This window comes from Pungitius pungitius, chromosome 10, assembly GCF_949316345.1.
Source record: "Pungitius pungitius chromosome 10, fPunPun2.1, whole genome shotgun sequence".
Lineage (NCBI taxonomy): Eukaryota > Metazoa > Chordata > Actinopteri > Perciformes > Gasterosteidae > Pungitius > Pungitius pungitius.
The window spans coordinates 4,974,695-4,997,559 of record NC_084909.1 but is presented as its reverse complement, the minus strand read 5'-3'; the positions used below and the strand labels follow the sequence as shown (position 1 = coordinate 4,997,559).

At 48.5% G+C, this 22,865-nt stretch overlaps 1 protein-coding gene across 4 annotated transcripts; it reads left to right on the top strand.

Annotated features, from left to right (window-relative positions):
* Positions 1 to 608: 608 nt before the first annotated feature.
* On the top strand, positions 609 to 22,201 carry bcl9 (BCL9 transcription coactivator). 4 transcript variants are annotated; one of them, XM_037487777.2, is made up of 10 exons: positions 609 to 760; positions 2,863 to 3,031; positions 13,457 to 13,930; positions 15,035 to 15,348; positions 15,647 to 15,754; positions 15,890 to 16,076; positions 16,752 to 16,848; positions 16,937 to 19,133; positions 19,454 to 19,726; positions 19,823 to 22,201. In XM_037487777.2, the coding sequence occupies exons 3-10, from the start codon at positions 13,644 to 13,646 to the stop codon at positions 20,860 to 20,862; spliced, it is 4,503 nt and encodes a 1,500-aa protein (XP_037343674.1). In that variant the 5' UTR covers positions 609 to 760; positions 2,863 to 3,031; positions 13,457 to 13,643; the 3' UTR covers positions 20,863 to 22,201. The 4 variants fall into 4 exon arrangements, with proteins under 4 accessions (XP_037343674.1, XP_037343675.1, XP_037343673.1 ...); XM_037487776.2 differs by lacking the exon at positions 609 to 760 and adding an exon at positions 767 to 1,173; XM_037487778.2 differs by lacking the exon at positions 2,863 to 3,031.
* Positions 22,202 to 22,865: the final 664 nt, after the last annotated feature.

Here is a 22,865-nt window from a genome sequence, read left to right as displayed (position 1 = left end):
ATATACAGATAAGTAAGGGCTTTAAAAAAACGGAACAACCAACCGAGACACTGGATAAATGATAAGCTTCATAAATGTAGAAAATCATATCATCAGCAGTGACATTAAGATCAATCTTCAAATGTTTTTCCCCCCAAAGCAGGTGACATTTCATCTGTTGAACAACAGTCCAAACCTTAAGGAAATCACCAACTTTAATACAATAATCAACTCGCAGTTATTTGCACCAGAATTGAGTTATATTTTCATGCGCTTCAATAATTAAATATTTCACTGTGGGAACTTACCCAAGTTTGATTCATATAACTAATGCAACGTTTATTTTTTTAATGGGAAGTATGACATCTCCACAAAAACAGGGGTATAAATCTGGAAATATATATATATATTTTTTTTAAACAATATAATTAGTTTGTAGTGCTCTGTACATTTGTATGTCACCCTGTATAGCGTGTACCGTCTAATGTGGAGTGGACGTCTCGCTGCTGTCCGACAGTAACGTTCACACTGGCACACAGACCTGACCTAGAATTGCTACTTAGAATTCGGACTAAACCATCGAGCTGGAACGGAGGGGGGGGGGAGCCGACAGGAAATCTTGACTGGGATGTAATGGAGTAGGACCACTGGAAAGCTCGGGCGAAAGGGGGGGGAGGCATATTTCTATTTTATAATGTTCCCGTGATAATGTTGTGATTTGATTAGTGTACGCTATGAATCCGTCGTTCGAGGAAAGGAGGAAACCGAGCTAGCGTTCCAGGTGAGTGCTCGTTTATTGAAATTCAGGTGGAAAGTCTCGGTTCCGCGGCTCGCCTCCTGGCAACGGGCACACGCGGAGTCCTCCTCCCGGGGACATCTCACTCCGGTATCCGTTCTTCCCTGCCTCTCTCCCCGAAGGCTGGCTAGCTTAAAAAAAAAAAAAAAAAAAAAAAAAAAACCCGCGTCGTGTCTGGTGTGGCAGACAGGGAGCATCCTTTCGACCGTAAATGCCGATTTCTGCCCCGGCGCAGCAGCAGCGGATTACACAGGATGTTTTCGGCGTGGCGTAAAAGCCGCGGAGAAATATTGGTTTTTACCCCATTATACCGGAGGACCGCCCGTGCTTCGTGAAAATGAAAAAAGGATACAATGCAGCATGCATGTTCTGCATTCTTCGGGAGAACCGCACCGCTGGTATTGTATTCCCTTCTCTTTAAAAAGAAAAAAAGAAGAAGCTATCTTTTGATATGATTTGTAAACGCGCAGCGGCGTTTACAGGCCTCTGCTGCTGATTGTGTCGACCAGCCATATCATCCGCCTGAGCCATTTAATTGTTACATTGTTACCGGAGCTAGCACAACTTGAAGAAGAAAAAGAAAATGAACGTTTCCCCCGAAGAGGGCCCGGATTGTTTTTTATCGGCGGACGAAGAAAGCCCTGAAATGAATCTCATTTTTCGGGGGGGTTTGGTGTATTTCTTTATTTGTTTTTTCTCTCTCTCTCTCTCTCTCTCTCGTTGTGCTTGTGGCCGACGTCGTTGTTCTCTCGCTCTCCGCCGCCGTCCAGTGCCTCCCTCTTCGGGGAAGACTTTGTTTGCGCTGGCCGACGCTCCATGAATGCAAGTGCTGAAGTCCTCCCTTCCCCCCCACTTCTCTGGCGAAACAGGAACAACTTCTTTTAGGAAAAAAAAAAAAAAAAAGTTCCTGGAGTTTTCAAGCGCCATGAAATCACTTTGTCCGCCAAGAGTTGTCCAGTGAGGCGCTGAGATTTCATGAGGGAGTCTCTTTAGCTCAGTAGTTGTTTCCTTTACGGTTGTTTACGGGAGTTTTTATTTTTATTTTTAGGTTTGTAGATGTGTGTTTGTATTTTCGGGAGACTTCCTCGAGTTAAGGCACTTTTCGAGTAACTCATGCTGTGTTGATTTGCCAAGAACAACAGAGCAAAACATGGCAAAGAACGTGTAATGTTTTTGTTTTTACCCACGTTTGTTTTTTTAAACAATTCTTTTTCTTTATTGACTTGTGAGTAAACGAGATCCACAGGTCCTATAAGTATACGCATTTTTAGTAAATGACACCTGGTGGCAAACAGGCGATAGTAAGTGTCTCCTAACTCATTTTTCCCCCGTTTTTAAAAAAATAAAACATTTGGCATGAACTCAAAATGTGTATTCAGCATCGTATTGCCTTTGTGCCATGTTTTTTCCTGCTCTGTTGTAATTCCGCAGAGAAAAATCTCAGTGGTTTTTGTGTGTGTGTGTGTGCAGTGTGCAGTTTGCATGGTTGTCATCCAGAGTGGCTTCTGAGTTCACAGGTAGGGGCTCAGCGCCTGGTCCCAGGACCATCCTGGTTGCTGGGCCCGATGTGCCGACCTTCCCATTGCAGGACTCTGGTTGGTCTCTGATTGCTAGGCAACACTGCTGTCTGCCACTGAGTTGTATCTGTTGCATTGGCTTTGTGCCGTTTCACATATATATATATATATATATATATAAAAATCTTCAATGGCCACTACGTCTACTCTTTTTTTTTTTTTTTTTTATTATTGCGGTGTCTCATTTTCACTCCCACGGTGGATATTTCGAAGGAAGTCCTCTTTGATGCAGAGGAGCAAGGAAGCTCTCAGAAGAGTATCATACGCTGTTTTGTAGTCCCTTATGTGTACACGGGTCGATAACTGAAGTATAAATGAGTGTCTGGGTTTCAAAAAAAAAGAAGAAAAAATGCGACTTGAATCCGTGGCTGCCCCTAATGACCTGAGCCTTCGAGCCGGTTGTGTTCGCTGCATGTTGGTCTTGTCAACATGAGCGACTGAGTGCTTTTCCGTGCTATTTTCCCTGTTTGCGTTTCACCCGATGAGCTGAGTTGTCTCCCTCTGTTCCAGGTGTGAATGACTTGTGGCTGTAAGGTGTCGTGAGTGGCCCAGGTTCCTGCGCAGCCTCAGTGGCTGACTGCTGGGAGGAGTCAAGTGGAGAGCAGACATCAGTGCCCAGGGGACCCGAGGCCTGGTTCTCCATATGAGGCCCTGCTGAAAGGGCAGGGGGGCTTCTGAGGTAACCCAGCTCAACTCGTTTTTTTTTTTTCTCCTCACTTTATCACAGAGGTTCTTTCACTGCAAACACATCTACCCTGTTCTCAAAAAGCGTACGCCCATAACAGACTGCACATATATGCTGTTCTCTCTTCCCCATTTTTTTCATTGCCTCAGTGCTTATGACTCGGTTAGAAGGCGTACGTATCGGCGATAGTTTGGAACGGGCGGAAAGCCGATGCTCACCGTACAGCTTGGGTTGCATTGTTGGAATATGTATGTCTTTGCCGAGCCGTGGCTCTTGAGTGGCTGGTTTTGCTTGCGTTTTGCATCCTGTTGCGTTGCAAAATGCCACTCTTTAACCGTCATTAATATTGGTGCATCGTCCTCGGGTGAAGACGATCCTAAAGCTCTGGATTCAATTTCATGAATGGATAGTTACTTGGTTGGATTATTTGTAAGACAAATTAACTCAAACAAGTCAGCTATGACATGAGTACCACTTGTCAGCTTGCCGTAAAATCAGTGATTCCCTGGAATGGTAACGTTTTGTCTTTATTTCTTACTGCCAGAAGGATATATTTTTGCATGCAGTGGACAATTTCTGAAAAGAATGTCCAAATAACTAAAACGTAATCTAAAGACTGACATTCATTTATAGATGGAGTGCAGTAAGTGCCGGCCCTGCTTCTACAGTAAATGTATGTGTGTGTTTATATACATCATCTTTTGCATGCAGTATGCTACAATAAGTGCAGATACAAAATGACCACATCCAAATTATTTTAATTATTTTAACTGCTGACTATAATAAAGGGAGCAGTGACTTGGTGAATGAAGAAATGCGTCGTGATGGTAGTGATTTCGGACACATTTCGAGGAAGCAGAATGAAATCCTTTCCTCTGCCACGTGCTCTACTGTGTAGCAGTTCACACATCTTCCTCACTATGATTTCTTTCTGTTCATATAACCCACATTAACTTTTCCTCACGTTTCAAAGTGTGGCAGCAAAGACCGAAGCGCCAACAAGCCGGGCCCAGGCTCCCCCGGACATCAGTCACTGTCTCTCTGACGTTTACCTCTGGATGCGCCTACTACGCGCAGGGCGGCAGTGTGATGACAGAGGCCTCGGATTCCTAAAGCGCTCTTGATGCTCGAGGACAATGACCTCACGGCGTTGGTCCAGCGCGACGTTTGGTCTTGGTCTGTTGGACACAACGCGCTGTATATTCATGCCACCTAATGTGAAGCGTGTTGGCCTAAAACCACCGTGAGGTGAAGGGCTCCTGGGAAATGGATGTTGACGTGTTGTCGTGTTTCCATGCATTTGTTTGCTTTGTGAGTTTTCTAATTAAAACTCGTCTCATGGCCTGCGCAGCGAGTGGCAGGAGGTTCAGCGTGATGTTGACATGTTGCTAACTTTACTGAAGAACTGCAAGTCAAATTGTCTACAGTTACTTTTTATATCAGCAGCAGGACATGAAAATATGTAAGTATGAAACACAAAAAGAGAATTCTTAGGAAATCCTTTTTGTTTTGCAAAATTTGCTTTTGTGTCAAAGTTCCAAGAAAGTATTGCATGAAGAATTGGCGAGTGGATTTTGGTATATTGATTTATTGACTGGGGTAAATATGGTCCTTGCCAGCAGCAGCAGCAGCAGTGGTCAGTGTTCACATCTCTTCAAAATAGGCCAAATAGTGATCTGATATAATACATATAACCAGCGTTGATGTCATCGTCGTAGTTATTAAGTAAATCAGGCATCGACCAGACGTGACTTAAAGAGCATTAAGTTTTAAGATTACTATTATTTTTTCCTGTGAAATAGACACCAGACAGGTTAATAACACACTTGTAGATGTAAAGTCAGTTGACCAATTCAGAAACAAAATGGTGTTGGTTCTGTCTCAGCCAATGGATCTTGATTTGGTATCAGAATGAACATGCAGAGAGTTTACCTTCCAAATGAATTCCTTTATACCACATGTGAAAGACAAGCGAGAGATGGCAAAATACAATAACATATAACGGAATACAACACATAAAATGTGACTTTGGAAAGCACACACATGAATAGATAATGGATGGATATTATGGTTCATTAAATAAACAGTTAACGGAGACTGGTATTAAATGCTTTAAAATAGTTCAAATAAAGTATCTCATTTTTAGCCACTACGTGCAAATCCTTCAGCAAGTATAGAGAAATAACCGCACCAGTTGTTTTCCAAAGTTACTCCTTTGCTCAGATTCTATGCCGTCCAATATGGAGGAGTCCTCACTTACACTTCTAAAGATACATTATCATAATAAAGTAAGTTGGCTCCACGTAGCTGCTGCATGTCATTTTTAAAACACATCTTTTATGCCTTTCGTAGTAAGTCTTTACTTAGTGTGCCTTTTCCCAAACAGTCGCAGCTATAAATACAGTTGTGTTTTTTCTACGAGCTGCATTTCATATCTTCTTAGTGGAGGCGGCGGTGGCAGTCTGTGTGGTGGGATCGTTGCCCCTAGTGGATCCCCGGGGGATGCGTCTGACGGAGTCAGAATGTGCCTATAAATCTGCTCTCATGTTTCTCTGCTGTGATTGACAGTCACTGCTCTTCCCGCCCCGAGGGGGGGGGGGAGGGGGTCCTCTCAATCGCTCTCAGGTGGAAAATTGTGGGGCTACGCTGACCCTCCGTCACCCCCGGCCAACTCCGGCTAAAAGCTGCCACCCCGGTGCCAGATGGGCCGGGTGGCGCATTGTAGCGTGGCGCGATAACCAACGGAGGTCCAGAGATCCTACTGTCCTCAAGCTGTACGGTTTGTCTGGAGATTTTGGGAAGGAACACAAGATCTCAAGATTTTCTGCCATTTGTCAATTGTCCCATAAAGCTTTGTACACGGGGCACAATTCGAAAAAGCTCGCTTTGAATGACAAATTACAAAGTTTTGCTGATTTGACAAACCGGCGATAAGCGTCCATCGACCGCGGCAAATCCTCATTACCGAGTGTTCTTTGACTGCACTGCCCGTGTAAGTCCCTCTAATTCCTTTGGTCTGAGGTCTTGATCACTAATGCTCTGCTTTGCAAAGTCACATTTTGGTTTGTGAGGGAAAACAAACGGCTTCACAGGCCGCATTGTGCCGAAGTGGCTCCGTGATGAAGGGGACTACCACACATGGGCTGATGTCAGATTTTGCAGCCATTTTGAAAACCAGTTTGTGGACACCTGCGTCGTTCGTTTCCCACTCGCCTGCACGCCGTTGCAGTCTGATCGCTTCGACGCGAGCGAGCCGCGCATGGCGTGCGGCGGTCCTCTCTGTAATATCAGTCCGTCGCCAAGGCCGACCATCGGCAGGGGACTCCCGAGAACACACGATATTGATCCCTACGGCGCTGATGCTAATGCGCTAACATCTGTTGTGAATCTTTGAGTGCTCCAATTCTGTTATTTTTGGGGGTTTTCAAATATTATGGATTATGAAGAGCAGATTCCCTTCTTTCTGCTTCTGCGGCGTTCAGCTGCAAAATATTCTATTTATTTTACAAACGGCTGTACTCTTTAAGTCACTTTTTTAAAACTAGATTTGAACTGCTCAAATCTCATCTCCGTCTTCTGTGTTTTGTTTGTTTGCTTGTTGTCCAGGAAATTTCAACCACGTCCTTATGCTCATAAACACAGGATGTTAATGTATTTTCTTTGCCTTTCCAATGAGGTTCAAACACATTGAACGTAATGAAACACCATCCTATTTCTCAAACATGCCAAGCCCCCCCCCCTCCTCTTTGTATCCAACACAATCAGCTACTAGAACTGTACAACCTCATGCAAACTGAGGTGTGACTGACACCCTCATCACCACCTCCACTGAGAAGATGAGGTGTTGGGGGTAAGGGGGGGTGGTTCAATGCGTCGCCAATATGAGAGGACTAATAGGCAGATTGCAATTTCAAGCCTCTTGCGTTACATTTACAACCTACATTATAATGTGGGTAAGAGCCGGGTAGACGCCACTCGTTCCAGGAGCACGCGAGCTCCGACTCATGGGAGCAGCAGCAGCAGTTTTCAGTGCATCTCGGCTAACTGCTCCCGCATGTGGGTGTTTCAGTGTGCAACCGTATGAGTAAGTGCATGTATGCTGCTCTGTGCCTGTATATCTAATTGGGAAGGCCTTAGCCAGTGTGTTTAAAATTCCCCGGCAATGACACACACACACACACACACACACACACACGCACAAACTGGGGTAATTCTGGGACACAATCTGGCTCGTATTCTCTCCCAACGTGCTAATTTTGTCGCACGATGGGAGACAAGACAGCGTTTGACTTGTGTAGTCTGTTTCTTTGCCGCTTTGATTAAACTATGTCTGCTCGTTTGATGTCATGCCAGGTCGGTGACGGCGCCTGAACACGGTCTGACGGGTTGAGAAGTCCCCCGTCTTAAATCATTTGATGCTACGGAAAAAAAAGCACTTTGGGCCTAATGTTCTTGGTGCTATAAATGGTGGGTTTGCATGGTGTGGGCGTTATTGACTGCTGCCTCTAACGTGGTGCTGATGTTTCTGTGCCGTTGGGTTGCGAGCTACTACATCAACGCCTTGACACTCGCGCATAAGTGGAAGTGGAAGTGAGCGAGGAGCGCGCGCCTCCTTCACGCGTGACCTCGATGGTCAGCTCGGCCTCCGCAGGCCCGTTGGGATTTCCCACAATGCATTTAGCCACAGGGAGACGTCCTCCCAGCATGAACAAGGGAGGAATTTGGCCCGGGTGTGGGAGCGACCGTCGCGATGGAGGGGGAGTGGGGGGGGGGGGTCACGGACCACAGAGCATGGTCAAGGGAAGGGAGGAGAGAAGGGGTCTGCACAAAGGGCAGCACACTCATTCTGAGCAAATGGAGTTTCTGTTTGGCCACAAATCGGATGAAGAGAGGTTTTCTGTTAGCGGTTGTTTAAACATTTTTAACCAGCCGTAAACTTACCGTAACCAGATATGCATAAAATATTGTATGTTTAAAAAAAAGGGGGGCTTAACTCAAAAGGTTTCACACACTTGATCTGAGGATATGGATATGGAGCATATGCCGAATGCCTGAGACCCAAAAGGAGCCCGCAGACAGCGAGCTGGTGGTGCAGCTTTAATAGACCACGAATCAACGAGTTGCTGGAGCCCAACACGTCTTCTCTCAGCTCTAAAAACACATTCTCTGTCAGTTTGACACGCGTGGAGATCAGAGCCGATAGCAACAAGCTAGGATCCATTTCTACATTAGACATATTATAGAGCGATAGAGATATTAGATATTGATTCAGAGACTTTACGTGGACCCCATTTCACGCAAACCTAATCTGAACCAGTCCCAACTTGTGTCCGGGGTGGGGTCTCACTCATTAGAGCGGGGACGTGCTCTTGTTACTGCTGATCAGTTACAGTGCAGAATGCCATTGTGCTTCACAGGACGGTCACTATCAAGTTCTAGCTACTGTGTCCATGTCTTGCTATGCTTTTAACATTTGCAACTCACCGAAGCGCAACCAGTTTGTGGTGCAAAGTACTAATGGTAACAAAAAAGGAAGCATAGTTTTATGTGCCTGACTAAAGAAGAAAATCTGCATTCATAGGTGCGCTTCTGCTCTGCTTTTATGTCTCGCACATCCGCTGTTAGCTGCAGGAGAGACTTAAAAGTTATTTTCCACTCAGTTGTCTGAAATTGACCAACCAACCTGGTGCTGTTTTTCTTTGCAAAGTCTAAAAGTTTCAGAATATGCTTCATTGTTTTTTTTCTAATAAACGCGAAGCTAATGTGTTTTTAACTGCCTCTCTACCATTACACTCATTGTCGTCTAAGCATTTGACAGTAGTAGTCGTTTGATAACAACACACCCTGGAAATAGAACCCATGCTTGTCTTGCATGAGATATTAATGGCACGTTGTTGCCATTTTTTGAGGTCTCTTTGTCTTGTATCCAGAGAAAGGTGAGTATGTTTTGTGTGTGTGTGTGTGTGTGTGTGTGTGTGTGAGAGAGACACACCCACTTAGCCGGAGATCCAGAGACGCGGGGCAGATGGACAGTGATGGAAGTGCAGACTGAAGTGTGTGAGACGGAGATCAGAGCCGGCCGGAGTGCTGAGTGGCAGCCAGCTCCAGTCCTGCTGCTGGAGCTGGCTGCCACTCATGGCCCTGTGCCCAGGCTACCCCCAACAGATGTGTCGCCAGTGAGTCAGCTGTGTGTGTGTGTGTGTGTGTGTGCGCGTTTCAGACACAAACACCCACCCACCCACTCTGAAGACCGCCTTGTGTAAAAACCTGCCCCCCCCCCCCCTCCTGCTACGGGTAAATCTGTATCCCACCCTCTTCCTATCCTCCTGCTTTCATTGCCGCTTCAATCATTGTGACGGACGCGGCTGGGCTTCTATCACCGCGATGTGACATGACAGAATGTGACATTACACACATGTCGCCTCCCCCGGGGACGGGGGGGGGGGCGGGCGGGCATCGTCTGCGGACCAAAGGGAAGGATGAGGAAGGATGGGCCGAAAGAGGTGCAGAACGCGGCCGGAGCGGGATGGTGACGTGAACTCTAGGATCAGATCGGAGAAGGCGGAAATGCCGGCGTGAAGTTTTCTGTGTTGTGTTCATGTGTGTAGGAGCCCTGCCGCGGTAGATGCGTTATGTCAAACGTTCACTCTGTGGCGTCACAGCGCTTTCTTTAGTCCCACTTGGCATTCCTGACATTCCGTAAGTAATGAGTCACGACTGGTGACTGCAGGGTGCGGCGTTTTTCTCTCGGGGAGCCGCCTCAACAGATGACCACACAGGTGTTCCATCAGCCCGGGAACCGCAGGCCGGCCGACAGGTCGGCAGGTAGATTCTTTCTAAAAAAAAAAAAGAAAAAGAAAAGGGAGTTAAAGCCGTTTGTTCTGTATTTACAAACGACAGGTACGTGTGGGAAGTAGTTCTCCAGAGTTGTGGAAAGGTATCGCAGGGAAAAACACGGCTCACTGATGCTGACTGTATTTCCCTCCAAAGCCACGGCCCCCAAAACTATGGCTGTGAACGTAACCGTATCAGAGATATAATGGATGTCAACAACGCACATGGCTTTCGTTGGTAGTCGTAGCTTTCAAGCTAGCTGCTCAAAAGCTTTCTAGAATACATCACCCATTTCTCGAAGAACCAAGAAGCACTTTAAACTTTATATAAATATGAAGTATTCCATTCAATGCCTGTTTTTGTTTGCTGTTGTTGTTTATTCAGATTTTGTCCAAATATTTAAGTTGCTTAATCGAGAATCATTCCACATGAAATGGAAGAAGAAGCCGGCACACTGTGGATACTACATATTATATATATATTTTTATTTATGGCAAATGAAATGCATGATTTTTGTAGGAATAGTTCATTGTTTTCAGCTTTTGATCCTCTTACATCTCCTCTTTTTCTCTCCAAAGCGTTGACTTCATACACTGTAATATGATTTTAATGAATATGGGGTGCGTGTAACTTATACCCTTTTATAGAAAGAGATTAAAAGGCTTTTCTGTGTAAGAGGGCTTGCTGCTCCCTTCTTCAGACCGCACAGCTTCTTGCTGATGGCTTTGCATATTTGTACATTCTCGGCAGAAAAATATGAGGAGAGGTGGAAACAATGTGTCTGCTATTGGCCTAAACAAATAATGGGAGAGAGAGAGAGAGAGTCTCTTCATTGTGACTGAACTGCAAAATGGGATTTGCATAAATAAGGCTGAAACGTCAGCGGGGCTGAGATGAGGTGAAGCCAGTTGCTGTGTGTGTTTTCCCCTTCATCTGTTTTCATAGATTTCAACCCAGTGGACAGGGTTGGCAACACGGTCTAGGTTTCTACCCCCCCTGCCCCTCCCCATACCAGTGTACCCTCTTCTGGTAAAAAGCCCCCCCCATCTGCCTCTCGGAGGAATTTGGGTGACGTAGCAGGGACGGCCTGCTCTGTACAGCCAGCGCACCACAAGCGTTACATAAGCAGGGGAGGAAACGCTCCGTTTTTAGTGCCACCCGCGTTCCAAAACCCCCCCCAAACCTAATTGAATTGAACTACTTCGTGCCCCCTTTTCATGTGGAACCTCATATTGATATCAGAGGCAGGAAGCTCGTTTTTATAGCCTCATTATACTGTTTCCCCATTAAGTGGAGTTCACTGCGGCTCCCCCTGTGTGCTGTGACGGACAGCTCAGCGTCTTTACTGGAGAAAAAACTCTCACTCTCTGTGATTGCCTCTACCGTGTTTTGTTGTGGATGGTGTACGTGTGTGTGTACGTGTGCGTTCCTTATGACAGTCATGCCAGCAAAGCTCCACAATTAGTGTCTTGTGAGCTTCCGATCGGAGAGAGGCCAGGCGATTGACGGCTCGCGCTGTTTGCGTGCTGTTTGGGCACATTTGTGTGTGATTAGGCTTTAGGTTCAGATAACGGCTCTTGAGGGCCTGAGATCTCCTTTTAGCGAGCTGAGCACACATCCCAGTGGGCCCTGACGGGCCCCAACGGGCTTCCCACTGCGTCTCAGGGCCCCCGCGGCACATCGGCTCGGCGCAGACCGCCCCGCGGCGGATGTCTCCACCTGAGTCACCCCCGCGTCTCAGGATCGAATGGCAAGAGAGGATTTAAGTGCGGCGATTTTCTTTGCAAATAGCAGAAATCCAGAATCCAACGTTCAATCTTACTTGATTTAGGGAAAGTGTGCAGAGCTGGAAATGTGAGCAGGATTCTTATTTCTCCCTCCGCTAGAATTCATTTTTATTTTCATTTTGCCTTGAATGTCATTTAGGAAATTAAGTTTGTCATTGTCACCATATTTGAGCAATCATCTTGTCCATGGCAGTCATTTATTTATGTCCTCGCACATGATTGGATGGCGTGGGGTGGGAATCGGTCTTCTTGAAGCATCCCATGGCCGTTGTATACCTACACTTCTTTTGCAAAAAGTACAAAATCCTTGATGTTGTTGTCTGTTTTGCTTCAGTTCTCTTGTCTGGCGGCTCTTTTCCGCTGTGTCAGTTCTTCAGTTTGATGAACAAATTATAGTCAACAGCAGTTGAGCTAAGTGGCATCTATGTTTCTGCCACTTTGTCGCTCTCACACATTTTGACTTCCCCATGTTTGAAAGTTCGCTTTGAGAAAAGAACCCAACTCCAAAAAACACCACTGACCCCACGCGAGCACCATGTTTTTTTCACTTTCTGTAGGCTGTGCATCTCAAAAATCGTTATACTTTGTGTTTCTATTAATCATACATTAATTAATCTCAACGTCCAGCAATCAATAATATGCCCATTGCTCCTACGTGTGTTTTTCCATTTGTACATTTACAGCAGTCTGATCACACAAAGAGTGTCCTTTGGACACACAAGGCCCCTTTGTGCTTCTCCCCGTCGTCTCTGCAGAGCCGGCGGCCTCCGCTCGGCGTGCGGCGTGATGTGTGGACCCTGCTGCTTGTAAATCACTTCTCCTCAGACCGGCGAGTGCTGCTGCTGTAGCAGGAGTCAAGTGTATATGTCTGGTTCCCAGTGCCCCCCCCCCCCCGCCTCCCTCCCCATTAACCCCTTCCCCCGCCCCCCTGAACACTCCACCTCCTTCTCCCCAGGGGAACTCTGGAGCCAGTTACAATGTGGAGTGTTTTTGGAAGAGCTCCTAAATATTTTCAGGATGACAATGTAATCCGACTGACTGGGCTGCTTCTCTCTCTCAGGCAGCGGCTCGTACTCGACAAACGGGCTCGTGCAGTTAGTGTGGACCCCCCCCCCCCCCCCCGTTTGCTACGGTTACAGTTTAGCGCTGGTATTTGCAATGTTAATGCGGATTGAGGGCTGATACTGATATTTAGTCAACAGGTTAGAAATTTGAGAATGCCAACCAACCAACCAACCAACCATTTTTTTTTTTTTTTTTTAACTAATGAGTTGCTTAGGATCCCTCGGATGTAACTTTGGACCCAACACACACACACACCCACACACTTCTGCTGCAATTTCCCCTTCTTACTTAACGGCCAACACAAAATACAGGCTGTTGTGGCCATCCCAGCTGACATTATTGTGTAGCGGGCTCAGACGGACACATCGGTACAAACCGTGTCATTCTGTCTTGGTATCGTCCCGCTTGTTGAGCAGGGGACTGAATAGGGCATGCTGTTATAAAATGAGAGTTATTGAATGTGTCTGCGTAACGGGGTCTCCAAACAACGTGCAAGAAAAAGAACAATGAGAATCAGAAGTGCTCACACTCCCAAAGAATGTCATTCTTGCAGAAATCTCCATGTCAAAGGTTTTTGTACCCAACACAGCATACAACGTTCCTCAAAGAACAATCAATTCTAAAGTGGTAAAAACACCAAATCTCTACTCCCTTTGGGTGTGTTCAGACTGTGGCCCTCTTTTTCCAGTGGTGTAAACGGTTCCTTCTCCTCTCTCTCTCTCTCTCCCCACAGTGTGCCCGAGGGCCGTTGAAAGCCCCCTTGGGGGAGTTTCATAAAAACACACCGAGCAAAGAAAAGACTTCTGGACTATCGGGACGTCGCTACACACTTCCTCACTCATACACACACACTCACGCACGCACGCACACATTCTCACACACGTGCACAAACCACCCACACAGACCCGGACATAGAGAGAATGTTGGAGGTCCAAGAGGAGAGGCCAGCGGCGGCAGGTACAGCAGCGACACACTTCAACAAGAAGGAGCGAGGGAAGAAAGAGCGCGAGGAGGCCAAGGACGGCCGGGGAAACCTCTCCAGCATCGGGAACCCCGTCCCCGGCTCCAGGAACGTGCGCGCCAAAGCGCCGCTCGCACACGCCGGCAGCCCCCACCAGCTCATCACTCCACCCTGTTCTGTAGTCCTGGGAGCCCCTTCAATGCACTCTAATAGGCTAAAGAACTCCCCGTCCACCAACACGCAGAGGTGAGTCTCCTCAGCCACCTAGCGTGTGTGTGTGTGTGTGTGTGTGTGTGTGATGATTGTTTCCTTATCAGCGAAACACTTAAGTCAGTCATGTTATTTAAAAAAAAAAAAAAAAAAAAGCATCTCAGCTTATTGGAAAAATGATTATACATTAGCTGTCAGTATTTAACAGTTTGGATGAGATGACAAATGCAAAGACTCGGGTTGAAATGATGGGTTGTAGATTGATTGCATCCTTCCTGCCAGTGTTTAGTATGTTCTCTCACATCTTCATCACTTACCAGGTACATATTGTGTTATCTTTTTGAATCTTGAAAAGGATTATCAGAAGCAGGTGTGCAGAAAATGTTTCTTTCCCCCCTACTTTTAATACCGATGGGTAGATGTGAGCCATCCCGACTATGTGAGTTAAGTGAGTGAGCAACTACCTCTAAAAGCCAGCGGTTGGTTGATTGGTGGCAGAAGGCCTTGTGTTCCTCAACAGGGACGTTTTCTGTTATTGGTGGATTTGTACACGGGGGATGTCATTCATTTACCTGCATGGTCTTGTAAGGGTAATCCAGAGATGTTCGAGGGTCAGGGAGTACACCAACGTTGAAGGTTTTCCCTGCTGACTCATGGTTCTGGAGCCTCTGGAAACAGCTGTCTGGACTGCCAGAATTCTGCTAGCTGTGTGTCTGTGTGAACGTGCAGAAAATGGACTCGGCTGCAACTGTGCTCTTTGGACATGTTGGCGTGTTATTTCATGCTTTTTTACAAGTTTTGTGTTTGCACGCGCACGTGCGTGCGTGCGTCTGCTCACATGCAGAAGGGGAAGAGAGAGACGTTAGGGTGTGGTAAGGTGGTTCTCTGCCAGTTGGATGTGTCCTGCCTCAACCGAACTGCTCTCAGAACTAGTAAGCTTTGTAAATAGTGTCTTTACTCTCTGTTCCTTCATGATTAACTGTGCACAAGTCAGGATAATACTATGGAAGTTAGCAGATATCAGTGCAGGACGTCATAGACAATGTCAAGACATTGTGTTTACCAGTTGCAGTTTTCTTTCAGCTTTTTTAATTATTAGTAATTATGTCTGACCTTTTTTTCCCTTTTCTCTCCTCTTAGCCCTAAACCTAAGACGGAGGCCATGGTACGCTCACCTCCCGTCATGTCCCCCTCCACCGCCACCCAGATAGACTCTAAAATGCCCAATCAGGGTAAACCCGGGAGCACTGGCAGCCAATCACAGGCCTCGCCCTGCGACCCCAAGACCCTGGGTTCCAAAGGGGCTCCGAATGTGACCGGCGGCATGGGGCTGAAGAATGGCCAGGGCCTGACCTCTGGCCCGAGCTCCAAGGTCAAAGTCAAAAGGGAGAGAAGCACCTCGGTAGAGTCGTTTGAACAGCCAGAGAGTGGCACGCCCACTAGTGACGAAAAAGGTGAGTACCAACCAGTGGAGCCAGTACTCAGTATTATCCGACTACACCCAGAAGGAAACTGGGCTGAGAAATGTTAATCAGTTCAAATCTGAGACCATATAATTCTGAATTGAGGAAGGTGGGCAAGACTCATCGGTTACTTGTTGACGTCTTCACTTCAGCTTTTGTTCTTAGCAAAAGAAACAGCTGGACACCTTCAAAGGATATACTTTGTAGTCGCTTGCACAGATAAAGCGGAGCGCACTGATGGTTGTGCGTGCGTGCGTGTGTGTGTGTGTGCGTGTTTTCGCGTTCCCAGACAGCAGCAGGGTGAAGAGGATGTGCGTGGCAGAGAGGAGGCAGCCGTACAGTGGAGCTGACTGGTGCTCCGGGGGAGAAAGTGACGAAGACGACAAAGGATTCTTCAGTGAGTGTGTTGACGTGTTCATTCGAGCGTCCACAGGAGCCCCCTCTGCTGATCAGCAGCTCCTCTGTAGAACTACATTACCCATCGGCCAGTGCGGGTCCTAAAGCCGCGGTCTTCCTCCTTGTGTCTCCGCAGACTGTAACTCCAGTGACGTGAAGCCCCAGGACTCCGTCACACATTCTACCTCCAATGCCGGACTCAGTCGTTCTTCCACACCTTCCCACAATGCACTGGGAGGCCAGGGTTCGACGACGGAACCTCAGAGTGGACAGAAACCAGGAACAAAATTTGTTTATGTCTTCACCACGGAGATGGCTAACAAGTAAGGAAGCTGAGACTGAGAGTTTGTGTGTGTGTCCTGGCTTGATCCACACTATTGTAACGCCATATTTTGCCACTCGATTGTTGATCCTGAGTGCAATTATTCTACATACATGTGTAGCATATTATGTTTGGGGAATAGTTCTACAGTTAAAGCTTATCCCTGCATGTTTTAAATATCAATGTGTTCATGTTGGCTAATTCAATCATCTCCATACAACCACAATGAAACTCTTTCAGAAAGTGTGGAAGTTTAGTTAAAAATTAAATGGAATTAGCAATAATGTCAATTGCCTGAAGCTTCTCTCTGCCCCCGTCATCACGGGCGGTTGGTGTCTTGTTGTTTGTGTACGGCACTAAGATGCTCTCTTCCCACCACCTTCTCTTCCTTCCTTTCCCAGTCGTAGCCTAAATCCATTGTGTGTATCCGAACAAGCATGAGTGTTCCTCAGCGGGAGCATACACTTAGATTAACACTCTATTGGGGAATTAGACATCAAAGATGTGTGTGTGTGCGGGAGAGAAATAGTTTGCTTAGTTTGTTGACCTTGGCGTCAGTACTCTTGGTCCCATTTAGTATTCATTCATCCAGCCCGCTGTCGTTCGAATGGAAGCTTACAGACGCACTTATTGTGTCTGATGACAGGTATCTGACTGTCTGCCTTCTTGTCCACAGGGCGGCTGATTCGGTTCTAACTGGCCATACAGAAAACATAATTGCCTTCCACATGAAGAACATCTCCAACAGCAAGGACAAAGCTCACCTCCTCCTGGTAAAGATTTCTTTCAAAGCGCATTCGTGTACTTTTTTCACAGCAGCATCTAGCATGTCATAACCCAATCCCATTTCTGCCACTATAGAACAATGCAGCAAACGCCCTTCGAAATGACTCCAAGCCCCCCCAGCAGCCCCCGTCCCACGCTCAAGATCAGAGCCACCAGCCCGGATCCAAACCGTCCTTACCTGGCATGGGCGAGCCGACCACGCCCCAGCCTTCAAACCAAGGGAACCAATCTGGAGTTCTTCCGCAGGAAGGTTCATCCTCTGCAGGCATGGAATCCAAAAATCTTCCCGGCAGTAGCCCCAGTAACGCCGCTGCCCCCGTTGACCAGGCCCCCATCGCCCAACCCGAGGCGGGCCTCAACCCTCAAACCGCAGTCGAGGGAGGGCAGGGTGGAGGCTCTGGTGGAGCGGGTCTGACACCCCAGCAGCAGCAGCAGCAGCAGCAGCTGGCCCAGGAGCTGCTGAACATGGAGGCCAACACAGAGGGCCTGTCACAAGAACAGTTGGAGCACCGCCAGCGCTCCCTACAGACCTTGCGAGATATTCAGCGCATGCTTTTCCCGGACGATCGGGATGCTCCGCCAGCTGGGCCCCCACAGCCCCATGGCGGGCCCCACGATGGAGGCCCCGATGGTGCGCCCCGAAGGTCCGAGCAGGGCCCCTTACAGGCCATGATGGCGCAGTCTCAGAGCCTCGGACCGCCCGGCGGGCCAGGGGGACCCCGCCCACAAGGGCCACCCTTTGGCCCGCCTCATGGCCCGCCCCATGGTCCCAGGGACATGCCCCCATTTCCGCAAGATGAGATGGGGGCGCACATGGGGGGTCCAGGGGGCTGCGGAGAGGGAGATCAGATGACGCCAGAGCAGGTGGCTTGGTTGAAGCTACAGCAGGAGTTTTATGAGGAGAAGAGGAAGAAGCAAGAAATGCAGCACCGGCCCCTTCCTCCAGACATGATGATGCACCCCCATGGTCCCCGGGGCATAATGCGAGGCCCCCCGCCTCCTTACCAAATGGGTCCGGGAGAGATGTGGGGAGGACCGGGTGGTCCTCCAGAACACTACCAGGAGCGCATGGGCATGGGCCCCGGCCCGGTCCCTGGCCCCCGGGGAATGCCCCCACATATGCAGAGAATGCCCGGTTTCTCTGGTATGATGAATCCTGAGATGGAGGGACCCCCGAGGCCTGGAATGGGCTGGCCCGACGACATGCCTCCCCGTATGGGAGATGCACGAGGCTTCCCTGGAGGACCTGGGGCAATGTTTGGTGGTCCAGGGGGTCGTGGCGAGCGTTTTCCAAATCCTCAGTCAGTCCAAGAAGCAATGTTCCACCAAGGTATGGGCGGGGAGAAGGGCATCCCTCCAGGGATGATGATGGACATGCAAAGGATGATGGGGCACCAAAGAGGTGGAATGGAACCTGGTAATGGCATGGGGATGTTTCCCAGAATGCCCATTGATGGTCCAATGAGTCCGTCTTCTAGACTCCAGGGGATGGGGGGAAGGGAAATGGGACCCGAGTTTGGCATGGGGCCCGGCCCCGGGCCAGGTCCTCACATGCACCCCGCGAAGCTCCGAGATCCCTCCATGAATATGAGTCCCGAGGAGATCATGAGAATGAGAGGCGGAGGCCCTCCAATGGAGAACATGGGTCCGCAAGGCCGGCCCATGCAGGGCCCTCCCTTCCCTGACCAGTCACAGCAGGGAGACTTTCCTATGGGGCCTGGGCGGCCCTTCCCAGGGGGCCCTGGAGGAATGCGGGGTCCGCATGTAGATCAAGCTTTTGGTCCGGAGCACAGATCCACACCAACAGGAGGCAATGGCCGTATGAACCACCTCCCTCCTGGCGGTGGCCCTTCACAAGGTCAGAGGGGCCGCAAGCCAGCAGATCTGAATGTCCAAGCGGGAGGGGGAAACTCTCCCAGTATCAACCCACTCAAGTCCCCCCCCCTGAGGCAAGTGCAGTCCCCCATGATGGGCTCTCCATCCGGAAACCTTAAATCCCCTCAGACGCCGTCCCAGCTGGCTGGCATGCTCACTGGTCCCACAGGGCCCGGTGCCCCTCCGCCATCTTCAGCACCAATGAAATCCCCCCACTCCATGATGGGCTCAGCTGGTGCCTCTCCTGTTCATATGAGGTCTCCTTCTCTTCCAAACCCCTCTCCAGGATGGGCATCCTCACCAAAGCCACCCATGCAGAGCCCTGGAGTACCACCTCAGGGTGGCAAACCTCCCCTCAGCATCACCTCACCAAACATGATGGGTGGCATGGAGCAAGGTAGGTGTCTCTTTCATCCATTTTTTGTTTATTTCCATTTTTAATCAAACATCTGATAGCACATATTTAATATATGGCCCTCTGTTTTAAATCTGTATTATATTAGTCTACAATAGTATGAAATACAAATGTGGAAGCTCTTTATCAAGTTACCACATCTGTAATGAGGGTGGGGTTAGTTGGGTTGTGGACCAGCAGCTCCCTCTTGTGGCCACACGATTATATTTCACTGAGCCTCGAGTGTTTAAAGATAATAACATCTGACTCGGGTATTCACCATCTCCGTTGTGTCTTCCCTTTCTCATCATGCCGTCCACCAGGTGGTAACGGCCCCCCTTCAGCCCCACCTTCAGGAGGGCCCCCATCTGGCCCCATGTCCCTCCCAGGCAATGTTCAGTCTGGCAGCCCGTACGCCATTCCCCCGGAGCCGACTCTATCCCAGAACCCTCTCTCCATCATGATGTCACGCATGTCCAAGTTCGCCATGCCCAGCTCCACCCCACTCTACCATGATGCCATAAAGACTGTTGCCAGCTCTGACGACGACTCGCCCCCAGCTCGCTCCCCTAACCTGCCTTCAGTGAACAACAATGGTGAGAACATCGGAAATATTTGTTGTTTAATTTGCTCCCATGCTCATCGCATGCTGAGAATAGAGAATCACTCTTTTTTTTGTCTCTCATTTACAGGTATGGTAATGAACCACCAAGGTAATCCACGTATGATGGGACCTGGAAATGCTGGACCCATGTCTGCCCTCAGCCCTCTGGGCATGAATCCCATGGCGTCCCAGCCCCTCTCCCACGGCATGCCCCCACAGATGCCCTCCCCGAATGCCCCCAATATGGGCCCAGGCATGATGCCTCATGGCATGATGATACCACAAAATCCCCAAGACCCCGGTATGGGAAACCCCCAAATGATGCCCCAGGGACGCATGGGTTATCCTCACCGAGGCCAGCCGTACCCTCTGACCCAGTCGCCTTCCCAGCAGGGCCCTTTCTCCCCGCACAACGGCCCCGGGCCCCAAGGCTTCCCTGGCCATCCCATGGGCTTCCAGGGAGAAGGGGGCCCCATGGGAGGACGGATGGGGAACATGCCTCACGGCGGCGGGGTCGATGGGGGCATGTGCAAGCCCAATAACTCTGGGGGGCCCGAGTTCAACAGCATGCAAGGTGGATTCAGCGACGCGGACCTTCATGAGGTGATGCGGCCGGGAGCGTCCGGTATTCCCGAGTTCGACCTGTCCAGGATAATCCCATCAGAGAAGCCCAGCCAGACTCTGTCTTACTTCCCCCGAGGTGGGGGAGACAACCCCGGAGGGAAACCACCACACCCCGGAGGCTTCCCCATGCAGGGCATGATGGGAGACGGTCCACCGAGGATGGGCATGTCGATGCAGGGGATGGGGGGGATGCCAGGGGGGCCCGGCGGGGGAATGGGCCCCCAAGACATGCCAATGGGCAACCCCGGCCACAACTCAATGCGGCCCCCGGGATTCATGGGCCAAGGCATGATGGGCCCCCAGCACCGGATGATGGGTCCTGGGGGTCCAGGAGTGATGATGCAGGGGAGACAAATGGCCCACCCGGGCCCTGGCGGCTCACCTAACATGATGATGTCGCTGCAGGGCATGGGCGTCCCCCCACAGCAGACGATGATGATGGGGGGTCAGATGAGGCCACGCGACATGGACATGGGGTTCAGTCCGGGCCCCGGAATGTTTTAATCCTCCAGAAACCTTGTACGTAGAATGTTCTTGGACTATACACAAGGATGGAGTTAAGGCGACTGGCGTGTGGATAGTGCTCAGAAATAACTGATGAACTCGAGTAAAGGAAGTATAACACACGAGAGCGAGGACGTGCGCAGAAGAACGAACCTAATGGAGCTACGCAGTCACTAAGTAATGTCCTGTGGGACTCGGACAGGCCCACACCGGAGTACTTTTTCCACAAGAACATTGAATTTTGGCTCATGAACTTCAGAATGTATGGGATTGTCGTGCATCGGTTTTCGCAAAAAAAAACTGTTCGTGGTTTTTGATTATCTGACTATAAAGATGACTTTCAACATCAAAGAGGAATAAACCTAACTCAAAGTCAGCGTGGAGATGCTACAGTATATGTCTACTTTTTTGAAATAAAAAAAAAAAAAACTAATTTGTCATGAAATGGTATGGAACAAGAGAAAGGAATAAGAATTTGTGCTTTGTGAAGACTTTAGTGGAACTCCATCCTGTCTCTCGCTCCATTGTTTTGACTGTTTCTGTACAGTATATACGTGAGAGTGCGTGTGTGTGCTTGACAGACTGTGTGTTTGTGTGGTATGTATGTGTCCGTATGTATAGGCATTCTATCAGTGACCTCTCAACTCCTCTTACCCGACTTTCATTGGGGGAGGAATGCCCCCTAAAAATACTGTACTGTTTACCATTGGTGGGCTATTCGAATTTTAGTCTATTTTAATTTCCTTTGTAACTCCAGTGTATAACAAACCAAACTATGACCTCATTAAGATAATAGTATTATTAAAAAAGCACAAACATGGAACGTCTGCAGAAAGCGTCTTCTTTCTCTATTTTTCACCATTGAGAGCAACACAATTAGTGTGAGCGTCTTGGCAGCTTTGCGGCACAATGATCCCCCCCCCCCCCCCCCAACCCCCCCAGCCCCCATTTAAGAGTTGTGGATGACGTTGGACTTGATGCACCAAGAATTTCAGGACTCAACTTGTGCCAACGTGAATAATACTTGCTAACGGGTCTGTTCTTCTTGTTCCTGTTTTGCTCGCGTTGACTCTGGGTCATAATCATTCCCACAGCAATAACCTCCCCAGTGGTCAGCAGAATGGGACTGAAGCGTCTGAAGTACTACAGGTGTTCTAGGACTAGTTGACCCAACTTGTAGAAAGGGAGGTGAGGAAATGTAAAGCGCGTACTGCTAACCATCCAGCTGACTTCTTTTCTCTCTTGTATATGCTTCTCATGTGTTTCTCATTGGCTTTGGTGCAGAAAAGCCTACCAGGGCTGTGGTGATGGACTACAAATAAAAGATATTGTTTTGGTACATACATGTTGTCTATGGAGTGTGTGTGTGTGTGTGCCTGTATGGGTCTGCATGGCTGTTGACTTTTCACATCTTGTTGGTCATGTGGAACAAGTGGCGTCTTTCATTGTACACGTTGAACAAAGAGCAGGTCACACACACACACAGACGCAGCATTGCCAAGAGGACATTTTATCAGGAGCTACTTTCACTGGACACCAAGCTTCCAAATAAGTGCGAAAACAGCAGGGCACTGGAAAGTCCCATAGAAGTACAATGCGTGTTATTGTAACACAGGTTAATATGATGGGAATTTATTCCTCTATACATTATTCTGTGGTCCAAATCCCCACATTAAGGCAGCTTCATTTTACATCCTGTAACAGAATTTCTCCATTTCCGCATTCACCTAAAACAAATGAACCCTTACAATGGATCCGGTTCATGGACTGATTAGAATCTTTTTTTCAACAAAATGAAAGATATTGTTGAAAAACAACCTAATTGGAGACTATTGCTTCAGCAATCAGATCACGGCATTGGTGCCACATTTACATTCTGTTAAGCCAAACCTGAAGTAGTTTAGTACTCTGTGGCTCAAATGAAAGTAAACATGTTGTTTGATTTATGACTGTGCAGAAAAAGAGTCGACGTAGCTAATTTTGGTGGTTTTTTTACCAGAAGA

Bases quoted from the DNA above. Each gene is read 5' to 3' on its own strand.
- bcl9 (XM_037487778.2), top strand. From the start codon at position 13,644: ATGTTGGAGGTCCAAGAGGAGAGGCCAGCGGCGGCAGGTACAGCAGCG. The intron at 13,931-15,034 runs GTGAGTCTCCTC...CTCTCCTCTTAG, and splicing joins CCGTCCACCAACACGCAGAG to CCCTAAACCTAAGACGGAGG. The intron at 16,077-16,751 runs GTAAGGAAGCTG...TCTTGTCCACAG, and splicing joins ACCACGGAGATGGCTAACAA to GGCGGCTGATTCGGTTCTAA.